We start from the raw sequence: 14,817 nt of genomic DNA, 5'->3' as shown, positions 1-14,817 counted from the left end.
AGAATAGTAAGTCAGACCAGAAGAGGTGACCACTACTGGCACGTGTTGTAAATTTGGATCTGTTTGTTGATGTCATTTAGGATGGCTTTCATCTTGTCTTCCAAGCCATCCAGCTGGCGAGCTTTGCCTTCCAATCGCCTCTCGTTCTCCTCATAGTTTTTCTCCAGTTCTGTGGGGAAAAAAAATTCAATGGGCAACCAACATTTAATTCACATTCTGTCATTTTTTAACTCATTCACTGCCATTGTCGTCAAAAATTCATTTGAACTATTTCTATTAGTTTCACATTTTTTTCCACTTTTATTAACAAGAGTATAAAAACCTAGAATTGTTTTATTGTTCCTTTAGAACAGATATAAAATTTGTGATTAATCGTGAGTTAACTATTGAAGTCATGCGATTAATTACAATAAAAAATGTTAATCGTCTGACACCCGTAATTTTTAATAGTCTTTTTTTCTAATAGTAAACTCACGATTAATCACAAATTTTATATCTGTTCTAAATGTACAATACAAAAAAATGTAGGTTTTCATACTCTTGTTAAAAAAGTGGGAACAAATGTGAAACTAATAGAAATAGTTCAAATACATTTTTGACGTCTATAGCCGTCAATGGCAGTGAATGAGTTAAATATATAATTAAATTCACATTTTGTCTTTTTTTTTTTAAATATGATGATCCTGTCCTCATTTGGGTCACCTGCCATCTTGGACGGACACCCTGAACTAGCCGCCAGCCAATCACAGACAGTAAAATTACTCTCCTGAATTTGATCATAGCTGCCTGAGCCAAGGTTATAAAAGTTTTGGATTTTATTGTTAGTTTTTATACATTTTTATGTTTTAGAAAATGTTTAGATTTTAGTTTAGTTTTATTGGTTTCAGTATTAGTTTTATTTTTGGTCCATATTATGCTGTAATAAAGTAAGTCAAGTATACTTTTTAAATGACTGACCTTAGTTTCAGTTACTTTTCAATTTAAAAAAAATTATTTACGAAATGAAACCTTTTTTTTTTCAATTTCACTTTTAATTACAGTAGTTTGCTAACTATAATCAACTTGGTCTGAGCCCATGCTTAATTTTTTTCCTAACATGACAAAAAGTACCTGCTAGTCTCTGCAATTTATTCTGAGCGTCCTGCAGTAGTTGTTTGGCTTCGTCCCGAAGGCTCTCTGCCTTCATCTTGGCACCCTGAACAGCTTTGGCCTTGGTGCCAACGCGTTGCTTCAGCTCACGGTATTTATCGGTCAGCTGCCCATCTTGTCATGTTTGGGGCTCTGGTTTTGGTTGGGGGTCTCGATTGGTCCTGAGTGTGGTCCTACCCTTCCTCTGGTTGACCAATCCGGGCCCTCAGCCACTTGTGCCTGGCCCCAGGTGTGTCTAGTCACCTCGTTAGTGTGTGTGTATTTAGTTCCCTGGTTGTGGTCAGTTGGTGTGGGATCATTGCCGCTTGTCGCGGTCACGGCTGGTGTTCTGTCGGCTACTTTGATTTTGGATCCTTTCAGATCTTTGTTTATTTAATACTAACCAGTTGAGATGGGACAATGAAGCCTTGTGAAGCTTTTGAGGCTTTCGGCTGATTGATTTGGAAAAAAGAGTCGAAGTTTCAAAGCCCCATAAGATAGATCGTACCGGTGACATCTGGTGGTCAGCTGGAGTCATAGCAGCTATAATCTTCAAAGTGATTCGCCTGATTGATTTATATTCCAACATAACACCAGTACATTCAGTCTTACATTTGTGTCTGTCTAATGATCATCAGGTACACATGGAAGTGTTGCAATATTTTGACACTGTACCAGTACTATGGTTCAATGTGATGTCCTGTTACTCATTCGATTTTTATAAACATGATTTGGATATGACACAAGTGCGCTGTGAAGCCAGATGACAAGTATTTCAACATCAGTCTTTGGGAGATGTGACTGAGGGTCTTGGAGAAGCGCTTATAGCAACTTGGTGGAAAATACTTGGGTCAAGCCTGTATCTTCTACACACGATTTAAAAATAATGCATAATTGGAAATTTTAAATGCATCATTGTGGGAGTACTTTTGTTGGAAACATACCGAATAACTAACTTTTCCAGGTGAACATAAAGAGAAGCAAATATCTACATGAGGGAATTGTGCTTGTGCCCAACTTTTTATATATTTTTTGTTTTACATGTTCTTATTCAAGAACAATATTTGCTCTATTGTGTTCGGCTTCAGCTGACACCGCGCCAAAAGGTTTGAATCAGTTATGTAATTTCCGGTATCTCATTAGCGCGCATAAAGCCGCATACGTCATCAGCACGTGATCACGGAGGTTTGATCGGGGCTTTTGATACATTGTTTCGAGCAGTCTATCTCACTCGGCTGACACATGCTCCGGAGTCTCAGTGTCAAACGTCCCATCTCTAGTTTGTGTTTTTTTGTAAAATAAAGTATGTCAGTTTAACCTGCATTCCTGCCGTGGTTCTCCTGCATTTGGGTCCTCCACTCCGCACTCATGACAGACTCAACTCCGCACCGTGACAGATCCAACAGAATGATCCCACCAGAAACGGACCCAGCGGAGCAAGAGGCAGGTACCCGTTCCAGTTCCGGCGGCGCTCGTGCAGCGCCCGCTTCCAGTTCCGGCGGCGCTCGTGCAGCGCCCACTTCCAGTTCCGGCGGCGCTTGTGCAGTGCCCGCCACCAGTTCCAGTTCCGGCGGCGCTCGTGCAGCGCCCGCTTCCAGTTTCCGGCGGCGCATGTCCTGCGGTCGCCACCAGGCCGGCGGCGCACGTCCTGCGGCCGCCACCGGTTCCCGTTCCGGCTGCGCACGTCGTTCCGCTGCGTCCCCTGGCCATGTGCGAATGCGGCCCCTGGCCATGTGCGAATGCGGCCCCTGGCTATGTGCGGCCCTGGCCTGTGCGGCTGCGGCCCCTGGCCCGTTCGCCTGTGCCGCTGCAGCCCCTGGCCTCTGCGCCGGTGCTCTCTTCCTGGTCCCACTGCCATGTTTGACTTTTGTTTGGGACGTCTGGGATCCGTCCCTTGAGGGAGGGGTACTGTCATGTTTGGGGCTCTGGTTTTGGTTGGGGGTCTCGATTGGTACTGTCCTTCCTCGGGTTGACCAATCCGGGCCCTCAGCCACTTGTGCCTGGCCTCAGGTGTGTCTAGTCACCTCGTTAGTGTGTGTGTATTTAGTTTAACCTGCATTCCTGCATTTGGGTCCTCCACTCCGCACTCGTGACAGACTCAACTCCGCACCGTGACAGATCCCACCAGAAACAGACCCAGCGGAGCAAGAGGCAGGTACCCGTTCCAGTTTCCGGCGGCGCTCACGCAGCGCCCGCTTCCAGTTCCGGCGGCGCTCGTGCAGCACCCGCTTCCAGTTTCCGGCGGCGCACGTCCTGCGGTCGCCGCCAGTATGTCAGTTTAACCTGCATTCCTGCCGTGGTTTTCTAATCTGATTACATGTTTTTTTTTCTGTAACTGTCAGGAATACAGTAATCTGATTACATGTTATTTCCTGTAACTGTCAGGGATGCAGTTAAACAAAAATTGTAATCTGATTACGTAATGGCGGCACATGTATTCCATTACTCCCCAAGCCTGATTATAAACACAATCAATCCAACCATTTTTATATACCGCTTATCCTAGATATTGTAATCCCCTTTTTTAATAAATGTACCAGTAATCTGATTACATGTTTTTTTCTGTAACTGTCAGGAATGCAGTAATCTGATTACACGTTTTTTCCTGTAACTATCAGTAATCTGATTACATATTTTCTCCTGTAACTGACAGTAATCTGATTAGTTTTTTTCTGTAACTGTCAGGAATACAGTAATCTGATTACATGTTATTTGCTGTAACTGTCAGGGATGCAGTTAAACAAAAATTGTAATCTGATTACGTAATGGCGGCACATGTATTTCAGTACTCCCAAGCTTGATTATAAACACAATCATTCCATCCATTTTTTTATACCGCTTATCCTAGAAATTGTAGTCCCTCGAAGTAATCCCCTTTTTTAATAAATGTACCAGTAATCTGATTACATATTTTCTCCTGTAATTGACAGTAATCTGATTACAGTAATCTGATTACAGTACTCTGATTACATATATTTTTTCTGTTACTGTCAGGAATGCAATAATCTGATTACATGTTATTTCCTGTAACTGTCAGGGATGCAGTTAAACAAAAATTGTAATCTGATTACGTAATGGCGGCACATGTATTTCATTACTCCCCAAGCCTGATTATAAACACAATCAATCCATCCTTTTTTTCATACTGTTTATCTTTGAAATTGTAATCCCTCAAAGTAATCCCCATTTTTAATAAATGTACCAGTAATCTGATTACATGTTTTTTTCTTTAACTTTCAGGGATGCAGTTAATAAAAAAAAAAATCTGATTACTTAATGGCAAGGCTTTTAACACTGCGGTGGATTTAGTGTAGATTAATATGGAGCTAGAGCAAAGACATCGACACTATTTTTTGTTGTAACTCAGCCCTGGCTGGGTATAAAGTGGTATAGATTGCAGTGCATACGATTCTATAACTTCAAACTTGCACATGCATTTGGTTACAATGACAGGAAGTTTGTTATTTACGTGCCTATATGTAAACCAACTATTACTAGCTTTGGAAATGTAGGAACACATATTTTAAAAAACAACAACACAGATTCCCAACCTTTATTCACAAAATTAAGGCACTGTAATACAATACAATATTACTTTGGCATTTTTGTTCTCGTCTTTGGTTTTTCACATTTTGTAAACTGAATTGTAGATTAAATTATGATGCAAAAATAATTTACAATTCTATTCTTATTATATTACTATATTATTGTATAATTATTTATGTGTGGCCCAAACAGTTCATACTGTAAAAGCGAAGCTATATTAAGAATGAAATATGATAAGCCTGGTAAAATTAAATAAGAGTTATGTTCAATGCTAAGGAATACTGTCAAGTGTCATACTGTACATTCAAATGACCTGTTCTTAATATCTCCCTTAATCTTGCAAGAGTTGATTATAAGAATGCATGCTTGAGGCTTTCCTTTTTGGCTTAGTTTTAGTTTTTTATACAGCAAAAACCTCAAGTGGCTTTAACATGAAGGTTTTATGGAATCAGTTCAGGGCCAATCCAACCAGCAGTCGCGTTTGTGTGTGTAAAGTCACACAGGTTAACTCATTCACTGCCATTGATGGCTATAAACGTCAAAAATTGATTTGAACTATTTCTATTAGTTTTACTTCCCCCCACACACACACTTTTGTTAACAAGAGTAAAAAAAAAAAAAGAACAGATATAAAATTTGTGATTAATCATGAGTTAACTAGTGAAGCGATTATTTTCAATAAAAAATTGTAGCCCCGCCCCGAATTTTTAATAATCTTTTCTTTCTTTTTTTTAATTAATTCACTGCCGTTGATGACTATAAAAGTGAAAAATTCATTTGAACTATTTCTATTAGTTTAAAAAAATCACTTTTGTTAACAAGAGTATGAAACTAGATTTTTTTATTGTACATTTAGAACAAATATAAAATTTGTGATTATTTGTGAGTTAACTAGTGAAGTTATGTGATTAATTATGATTAAAAAATGTAACCGCCTGTAGCCCAATTTTTTAATAATCTTTAAAAAAAAACATTTTTATGAATTTATGGCAGTGAATGATTTAAATGTGCTTAGTACATAAAGATCATAATGAGCTTCCAATTTATTCAACCTGCTGTCTCCAAATTGGTTCATAATATAATAATAATAATAATAATTAGTAGTAGTAGTAGTTAACAGTAAGGTTATTTTATCCCATAGCTTTGGACTATTGACATCTGTGATTTAAATTATACACATTTCTTTTATATTCAGTACACAAATTTACAAGCAGACAATTTCAGATTGTTTTTTTAACAACGCAAACCATTACAACTTTCACACAATCAGCTTTCCTGGTATGTTGCGCCTGATAAGTGTGCAGAATAGTAAGTCAGACCAGAAGAGGTGACCACTACTGGCACGTGTTGTAAATTTGGATCTGTTTGTTGATGTCATTTAGGATGGCTTTCATCTTGTCTTCCAAGCCATCCAGCTGGCGAGCTTTGCCTTCCAATCGCCTCTCGTTCTCCTCATAGTTTTTCTCCAGCTCTGTGAAAAAAAAAAATGCAATGGGCAACCAACATTTAATTCACATTCTGTCATTTTTTTTAACTCATTCACTGCCATTGTCGTCAAAAATTCATTTGAACTATTTCTATTAGTTTCACATTTTTTTCCACTTTTGTAAACAAGAGTATAAAAACCTAGAATTTTTTTTATTGTTCCTTTAGAACAGATATAAAATTTGTGATTAATCGTGAGTTAACTATTGAAGTCATGCGATTAATTACAATAAAAAATGTTAATCGTCTGACACCCGTAATTTTTAATAGTCTTTTTTTCTAATTAACTCACGATTAATCACAATTTTTTATATCTGTTCTAAATGTACAATAAAAAAAATTAGGTTTTCATACTCTTTCAAAATGTGAAACTAATAGAAATAGTTCAAATAAATTTTTGACGTCTATAGCCGTCAATGGCAGTGAATGAGTTAAATATATAATTAAATTCACATTTTGTCTTTTTTTTTTTTTAAATATGATGATCCTGTCCTCATTTGGGTCACCTGCCATCTTGGACGGACACCCTGAACTAGTCGCCAGCCAATTACAGACAGTAAAATTACTCTCCTGAATTTGATCATAGCTGCCTGAGCCAAGGTTATAAAAGTTTTGGATTTTATTGTTAGTTTTTATACATTTTTATGTTTTAGAAAAGGTTTAGATTTTAGTTTAGTTTTATTGGTTTCAGTATTAGTTTTATTTTTGGTCCATATTATGCTGTAATAAAGTAAGTCAAGTATAATTTTTAAATGACTGTTTGACCTTCAGTTACTTTTTAGTTTCAGTTACTTTTCAATTTAAAAAAAAAAAAATTCTTTACGAAATTAAACCTTTTTTTTTCAATTTCACTTTTAATTACAGTAGTTTGCTAACTATAATCAACTTGGTCTGAGCCCATGCTTAATTATTTTCCTAACATGACAAAAAGTACCTGCTAGTCTCTGCAACTTATTCTGGGCGTCCTGCAGTAGTTGTTTGGCTTCGTCCCGAAGGCTCTCTGCCTTCATCTTGGCATCCTGAACAGCTTTGGCCTTGGTGCCAACACGTTGCTTCAGCTCACGGTATTTATCGGTCAGCTGCCCATCTAGAATCTGAGCATCAAAAGATGAGAAAGAATGACAATAATGAGGCAACATTTGCCCATCGGAGGGATACGCGTGCATACCTGCTTGGCTTCGTTTGCTTTGTCTCGCGCCATGGTGGCGGTCTCTTCAGCCCGGGCAGCTGCCATGCTGTTGTTGGCACGTTTGGTCTTCAGCACGTTGATCTCACGGCCCAGCGTGGCCAGACGGTCCATGGCCTCGCTTAATTGCCGCTCACCGTTCGATGTCTCCGATTCTATCTGTTGCGTTCACGCGCAGGCAATGTGAAAATCAGACCACAGGTTATGTGTTACAAAGCCTTCACAATTTTGAACCAAAGAGTGAAATCTATATACATTTTAAACAGGATTTGGAGGTTTACCTTTAAAATGTATTCCGTTAGTTACAAGTTAGCTGCTAAAAAATGTAGTTCGTAACATAATCCAAGTACCCTAATATTAAAGTAATTTATTACTCCAATACCAAGTATGCTCATGAAGACAAAATAAAAAGGAATATCACCACAGATAGATAGATAGATAGAGTTTAGCCGTGTATATGTTGTGTATGACGTTTAAATAGTGAATTGGTGGGAGGAAGATTTGTTTGGAAGGTGTAACTCACATTATGGTTGTAGGCTAGCGGGCTAGCTAGCAAGAAGCTACAGCGCGTAACATGCTGCTGGACTCTTAGCTCAAACTTTCGCACCGAGTAAGTTCCAGTGAATCCAGATCACTATTTCCTCCTCCCGTCCGTGAAGCTTTTTTAAACTGCCCGCGTGTGGAGGACACGACTAGTCAGTTTGTTTGTCCCCACCTCCCCGACATGTAGCAACGGTCCCACTCACGCACGCTCTCACTCTCTCTCATTTTAGAAATTGTAATCCCTCGAAGTAATCCCCATTTTTAATGATAGTACCTGTAATCTGTTGAAAAACATTTGTAATCTGATTACGTAATGGCGGCACATGTATTCCGTTACTCCCCAAGCATGATTATAAACACAATCAATCCATCCTTTTTTTGATACCGCTTATCCTGTACACTTGTTTAGGGTTAGCTGGAGAGTAATCAGCTGACATTGGGCATGAGGCGTGATAAGCCAATCACTAAGCACATCAATAGGCAGACAAGCTTTCACAATCACATTCACTCCCTCATGAGTGGGAACTGAATCCATGTAACCTGCATGGAAGTCAGAGGGTTGAACCAACACAATTGTTCCTAAATTGATTCATTTAAATTAATTCCATTACACAGCAACTAATTATTCATTAAAATACATTTAAAATGTGTTCGATTTTTTTGTGCGTCGTTTAGGGCTGGGCAATAAATGGAATTCATTCGATACATCGTCATTTTAAAAATCGAATCGTTGAAAATGTGCTAAATAGTGAAATCGAATTTTGTCTTTTGGACTATTAAAAGCTGTTGTTCTACATGTTGTGCTACATTCAAATGTTTTTGTAAGTTGTAATTTTGCACAAGTGGCAGAATGCTGGATGGGTGCGTTACAAGACATGTTTACAATAGCTACCAACTACTTTATTGTGGCATTTAAGAAAAAAATATGAATGTTAAATTTATGTCAAAACTAATTCAGAATCAGTAATAATTATTGTTATCTGAACATTTTGCACAGGAATTATTTTTGAATAAATGAAACGTTTAAATAAATGTTTGTTGGGTTTATTAGATTAAAATCGTAATCGTCCTGAATGTCTGTAAAAATCGAGATTTTATATTTTGGCCATATCACCCAACCCCATTATCTTTGTAAAAAAACATTTCTTGCCTCGCTATAGTACACAATTTCACCTGTTATGGGTTGGTCTAAACGTATCCCCAGCAATAAACAGGTGTTCAATGTATATTTTATATTACACACTGGTATTAATATTACTACAGACAGTTAATAGTTGGTGACACTTTGAGTCTAAACATGAATTATTTCTATTTATTCCTATTGGACTACTGTTTTGAAATTTGAGTCAACCAGTGCCATGAAACGGATTATGTCCGACTTTTGCTGTTCCTCCGTATCAGCATTACAGGGCACTGATTTTTTATTTTTTTTTAAATAGACTGAAGCAGTGGTTTGGGTACTTTTGGTTACCTGTGCCAGGCGGGTCTCTGTGTCGTCAATGTCAGTTCTGGCTCGAGCGATGGCCTTTTCTGCAGATGTCTGGGCAGTCTTCGCATCCACCAAGGCCTGCTTCACTGTCTCTGTAGTGGTCTTCACACCTTCCGCATGATGCCTGTACAGAAGCACAATGTTATACACACAGAAGGTGGTTTCAGAGTTTCAGAATTGACTTAAAGATTCTTTTATAGGATTCTTTTTTTTTAAGCCGAGTTTTCATGTCCATTGAATTTATTGTAATCTTACTTGCCCGCAGAGACTTCAGGTAGATGATGCCTTTGGAAAGCTTCCAGCATTAGCATCACACTAAAGCAGCTCTTAACCATTGTGGTCTTATTTCTATTTATATGTACATTAAATCCCGCACATTTTGCAGTTCCAAAATTTGCATTTTTCTCCCATATCTGCCGTTATTCGCTGAAAAACTCACCTCTTCCCATGTATTGCTCTTACTATATGCTCTGCCAAGGCCCATTCCAAATATGAATTGGTCTCAAGGAAGTATGTTGAAATGATTCATTTCAAATGAGAGAAAAGCTTTGTATGTATGAGTACGTTTAGCCTGGGTTGTTCCTGGAAGTTAGGAGAGTCATCACCGCATGTACAAGTAAATGCACATTTCAGGCTTTTTTTAAATACAATTATCTGTAAGGCTTTTATTTTTAAGGGTAATGTTGAGTTTGAAATGATATTAAACAGTTTTGATATCATAGTTTCTGGTATATTTACAGTTGAAACTGTTAATGTGAACAATTATTTAAAAATAATTCTAGACATGGTAGGGCTCGTTCTGTGGATCTTGTATCTTAAGCTTTATTTTATTTTTTTATGGATGAACAAGTAATAAGCACCAGCTGCAAACGTGACCCTCTAGCACAAAAGTGTGTGTAAAACAGCAATAGAACACAATTGTTCTAAAACATGGAACCTACCAAAAGAAAGATTACAGTCTCTTCTTTCACCAGAAAAAAAAAAGAAGTATATTTCTATCTGTTTCCGTTTTGCAGCAATTAGCTTTGGTGAAAATACTGGCAAAAAGAGCTTGTTGCAACATGGCCCTGGATGATCACTTATTATCTGCTACCACCTGCTGGCCGTTTTTTTTTGTAAGAACCACCATTGCTTTAACCACCTCTTCATGTCAGAAGCTGCATTAAAGCCTTCTGTATGCTCTTGCATAAAAAAAAAACTTCTTTTTTTTTTAAACGTGCAAATATGTTTTTGGGAGTGAAGGACAAAGTATTAAAAAACGCATTGACACATTTTGGGGTTTGAATGAGTTAAAGGTACGATACATATGACGCTTGGCTGATTGCGTGACCAATGACCAATACCTTGCCCTCTTAGCATCCAGCAGTAGTTTTTCCGCCTTACGGACGTCGTGCTGCGTCTGCGCCAGGATGGCATCGACGTTGGAAAGGCTGCGGACGCGTTCTTTAATTTCATCCGCAAGATGTCTGATCTGGAGAGGAGAAGCGGGGATGGAGAGTTCCAGCACACGGTTCGCCACCGCCTCGATATGGTCAGGGTCAGCCCCTTCCTCTGAGGGAACGACACAAGACGTTTTGAAGTGATGTCATCGTGATGTCATTCATTTCTCGCTGACTCACGCATGAGGAAGTCCCTGATCTGTTTGATAAGGTCTTGCAGGTCCTTGTTGGAGCGCTCCACTTGGTCCTTAGTGGCTTTGGCTTTGTCGAGAGCTGCTTGGGCTTTACCCTTGGCCTCCTGTGCCTTGGTCTTGGCTTCCGCCACCTTACCAAAACATTACAATCACTTCAACCTGCTGTATGTGTACTAAGTCGCCGGTAATTGCTGTCTTGCATTCAAAGGACAAGTGGTCTGCAATTTTGTTTGATTAAGAGTCATTTATTATAATCATTATATGGCGTATTCTGCTGTGTGTGTGAATATATATATATATATAAATATATATATATTAGGGGTGTTAGAAAAAATCCATTCGGCAATATTATAGCGCGCAATTCTCGAATCGATTCGATATGCGGCCAAATCGATTTTTAAACATACATTTCTTTATGGGAATATTCAACAAAACGTCTTACTTAGGATTCAGATTCACACATTAAGCATGGAAGAATGTTATATTAATGAAACATTAAGTCTTAATATTTTTATTTCAGTGCTGTTCAAACATGAAACAGACTGCAACCTGTTTGTTAAATGCAGTGGCTCAGTTATAAGCCTGCATTTTCAGATGAATAAATACATTTTCATACAAATCTTACAGTGTACAATGTACAAGTTTACGGATTAGTATTTTCTAAATTTGAGTTTAAAAAAAATCGCAATAATCAATTTAGAGATTCGTATCAGGATTAATTGGTATTGAATCGAATCGTGACCTATGAATCGTGATATGAATCGAATCGCCAGGTACTAGGCAATTCACACCCCTAATATATATATATATATATATATATATACATATATATATATATATATGCGTGTGTGTGTGTGTATGTAACTAACTAAAGCGCTTCCATGCCTTGGTAACGAGTCCCTCCACTTCTCCCATGGCTTTGTTGAGCTGCTTGTCGGCATGCTTGGCGCTCTCTAAAGCGTTATTTGCGGCTGCCACGGCACCGTTACAGTTCAGGCCTCCACAGTGACGGTTCCCCTCGTCGTCACGGCAACCTGCACCTCCACAAGGGCTTTCCGCACAGGGAGCATCGCCTGTTGTACCACAGACCTGTTGTGGGACAAGTTTATGTCGACTTGTGATCAAATATTATAGAAAAGGCTGTCAATTTTTTTTATTTTGACTGATAATACAATTATGAATAATTATAATAGATAAAGCTCTAAGACCTTCTCGTTGATCTTCCGCATGTCCAGATTCTGGACTTTGCTCTTGAGTTCTCCCAGCGAGCGTTTGTTGGCGGCATTTTTCCGGTTGAAGTCGTCCTTCTTAGCAGAGATGAGGCGCTCGGTGCGACGGCGGGTGTCGGCCGATTGGCTGACTGTGCTGGGCCTGTTTACGGTGGATTCATTGGCACGGCGCTCAGCGTCCCAAGACTTGTTGTAGGAGGTACGAATGCTGTCATACGCGCCTGGCAGAAAAAGGATAACAAGAGGAAGATATTTATTAAACGTATTGAATCCTAATAGCAATTTTTTGTGTAACATGCATTTTATAATTAATACAGAGCAGTGATTTAACTGTGAATTTAATGTGTAGGAATAAACTTGTTCTGTTGTACATCAAGTATTGGTTTTAGAGTCGTCTTAGTTTGTGCCCCATTTGTCATTCAAAGTGGGCCTGGCTAGCATGTGATTTATTTATCCTATTTGTTGTAATCATCCTAGTTTGCCTTCACGATTGAGACCGAGGAACTCTGACTAGCAGCAAGTGCTCTGGCAAAACTGTGCCGTAACCATGAAAAATATTCCAACTTGTACAAGTATGTTTCTGTATCTGATAGATTTCCAAACGTTTGCTTTAGTTGTTTAGTTTAATTCTAAATTCCCAGTTGTTTATTTTATCTATGCGAAAATTATAACCTCACTATTATGAGAGAAACTGTAATAAAAAGGCACATAAGACAACAAGTAAGAGTATACTTTTCCTGATATTTAGTAAGTAGTTGGGGTGCCATACCAATTTTCTTTTTTTTTTAATCTCCTATTGTATTGTTCATTCGGTAATTTTACCGATTCGACATGTCATCATCATTGCTCTCTTTTTTTATTTTATTTTTATGTGCGTGAGTATGTGCATGCATGTGTGTGTGTGTGTGCGTGCGTGCGTGTGTGTGAGTGTACTCATTAATTCACCTAAAACCTATTAAACCGAATACTTCAGAATCCAGCTAGAGTCGTGAGATTGTCAGGAGACCCGAGGAAGGATCAAAGAAAAGAAAGGAAAGTGAAATCCAGCACCGACCAGACATCACCGACTACCCACCGGGTTACCAACCAGAGTCTTTCACCGACCCCAGAAACATATAAATTCCAACAAATTAGGGAATTTTCTAAACACGTGAACATCACATTTTAAAGTACAGGTATAAAACATGAATTTCATAAAAAAGGTTAAAAAATGACACATTTGCAGAATAGGAAAAAAAACTCACAAAAGACTCTAAGCTTGCTCACCTAGGAAATTGGAGTTTTTTAGGATATCGAGTTGGTGATGGAGCTGCTCTGAAGTAAGGTTCAGTTCTCTGGCCTCTCGCTCGAGAGCACTCAGCTCCTTGCTTGCCTCAGAGTTGCTGTCCTGGACGACAGTCAGATCTCCTTCCAGACGGTTCAATGTGTCGGTGGTGTCACTGATCTGAGATCTACGGAAAAAGACATGTACTTGAAAATGGATATTAGTCATAAAAGTATACAAAGTACAAAGACACAGTGTGTATGAATTTGCCATTAAGCATCACCAAAATGAGTTTGAAACAAAACGGTCAAGATATAATCAAAATTACTATTGTATAGAAATGAAGAGAAGGTTCCGGAACAAGCATTGTGGAGCAATTGCATGTTGAAGTCGATTGGAATGCTAATCATCCTCCTGGCATCCACCTAATGCAAGATCCACTTGACCCCATTCACAGGCATTGACAGCTTCGTCCATCGATCATGATTTGAACTGGGCTGACAGTCAATGAGTACTGTGCAAAGCTTTCCTTTACAATATGTGATAAGGCTCCACACTTAAATTCTTCTGAGATGGTTTAAAATACTTTAGTGCTGCTGTTTTGGTTAGCAACAGAGTTGGGCTTATTAACTCATTCATTGCCATTGACGGTAATAGATGTCAAAAATTCATTTCAATTTCAGTTCCGTTCCGTTCCGTCTTCAATTCCGCTTATCCGGGGTCGGGTCGCGGGGGCAGCAGCTTTAGCAGGGAAGCCCAGACTTCCCTCTCCCCAGCCACTTCAGCCAGCTCCTCCGACGGGATCCCAAGGCGTTCCCAAGCCAGCCGTGAGACGTAGTCTCTCCAGCGTGTCCTGGGTCGTCCTCGGGGCCTCCCGCCGGTAGGACATGCCCGAACCCCCCCCCAGGGAGGCATCCGAACCAGATGCCCGAGCCACCTCAAATCTATTTCAGTTAGTTTAGCATTTTTCCCCACTTTTGTTAACAAGAGTATGAAAACCTAGAAAAAATATATTTTACATTTAGAACAGATATATAACATTTGTGGTTAATTGTGAGTTAACTAGTGAAATCATGCGATTAATCCCCCCAAAAATTACGGCCCTCATTTTTTTATAATATTTTCTTTAAAAAAAGAAAGAAAAGATTATTAAAAATTAGGGGCGATTCTTTTTTTTAATCATAATTAATCGCATGACTTCACCAGTTAATTCTTGATTAATCACAAATGTTATATCTGTTCTAAATGTCCAATAAAAAAAATGTCTAGGTTTTCATACTCTTGTTAACAAAAGTGGGAAAAATTTGAAACGAA

General features: G+C 38.7%; 1 protein-coding gene across 2 annotated transcripts in view; it reads right to left on the bottom strand.

Moving 5' to 3' along the window:
• Positions 1–4,667: 4,667 nt before the first annotated feature.
• The window catches only part of lamb2 (laminin, beta 2 (laminin S)), a 45,754-nt gene continuing 35,604 nt past the window's right edge, over positions 4,668–14,817 (bottom strand). For both annotated transcript variants that reach the window (XM_086069221.1, XM_086069222.1), the window contains 9 exons: positions 13,506–13,690; positions 12,219–12,460; positions 11,896–12,099; positions 10,997–11,141; positions 10,721–10,928; positions 9,360–9,501; positions 7,328–7,504; positions 7,094–7,253; positions 4,668–6,145 (listed from right to left, as the gene is read on the bottom strand). In XM_086069221.1, coding sequence (XP_085925347.1) covers positions 6,009–6,145; positions 7,094–7,253; positions 7,328–7,504; positions 9,360–9,501; positions 10,721–10,928; positions 10,997–11,141; positions 11,896–12,099; positions 12,219–12,460; positions 13,506–13,690 — 1,600 coding nt within the window. In that variant the 3' untranslated portion in view covers positions 4,668–6,008. The remainder of the gene's footprint in view (positions 6,146–7,093; positions 7,254–7,327; positions 7,505–9,359; positions 9,502–10,720; positions 10,929–10,996; positions 11,142–11,895; positions 12,100–12,218; positions 12,461–13,505; positions 13,691–14,817) is intronic.

Source organism: Leptonotus elevatus, chromosome 2, assembly GCF_054856555.1.
Source record: "Leptonotus elevatus isolate MCC_2025b chromosome 2, RoL_Lele_1.0, whole genome shotgun sequence".
NCBI classification, from domain to species: domain Eukaryota; kingdom Metazoa; phylum Chordata; class Actinopteri; order Syngnathiformes; family Syngnathidae; genus Leptonotus; species Leptonotus elevatus.
This window is presented reverse-complemented; position numbering and strand designations above follow the sequence as displayed.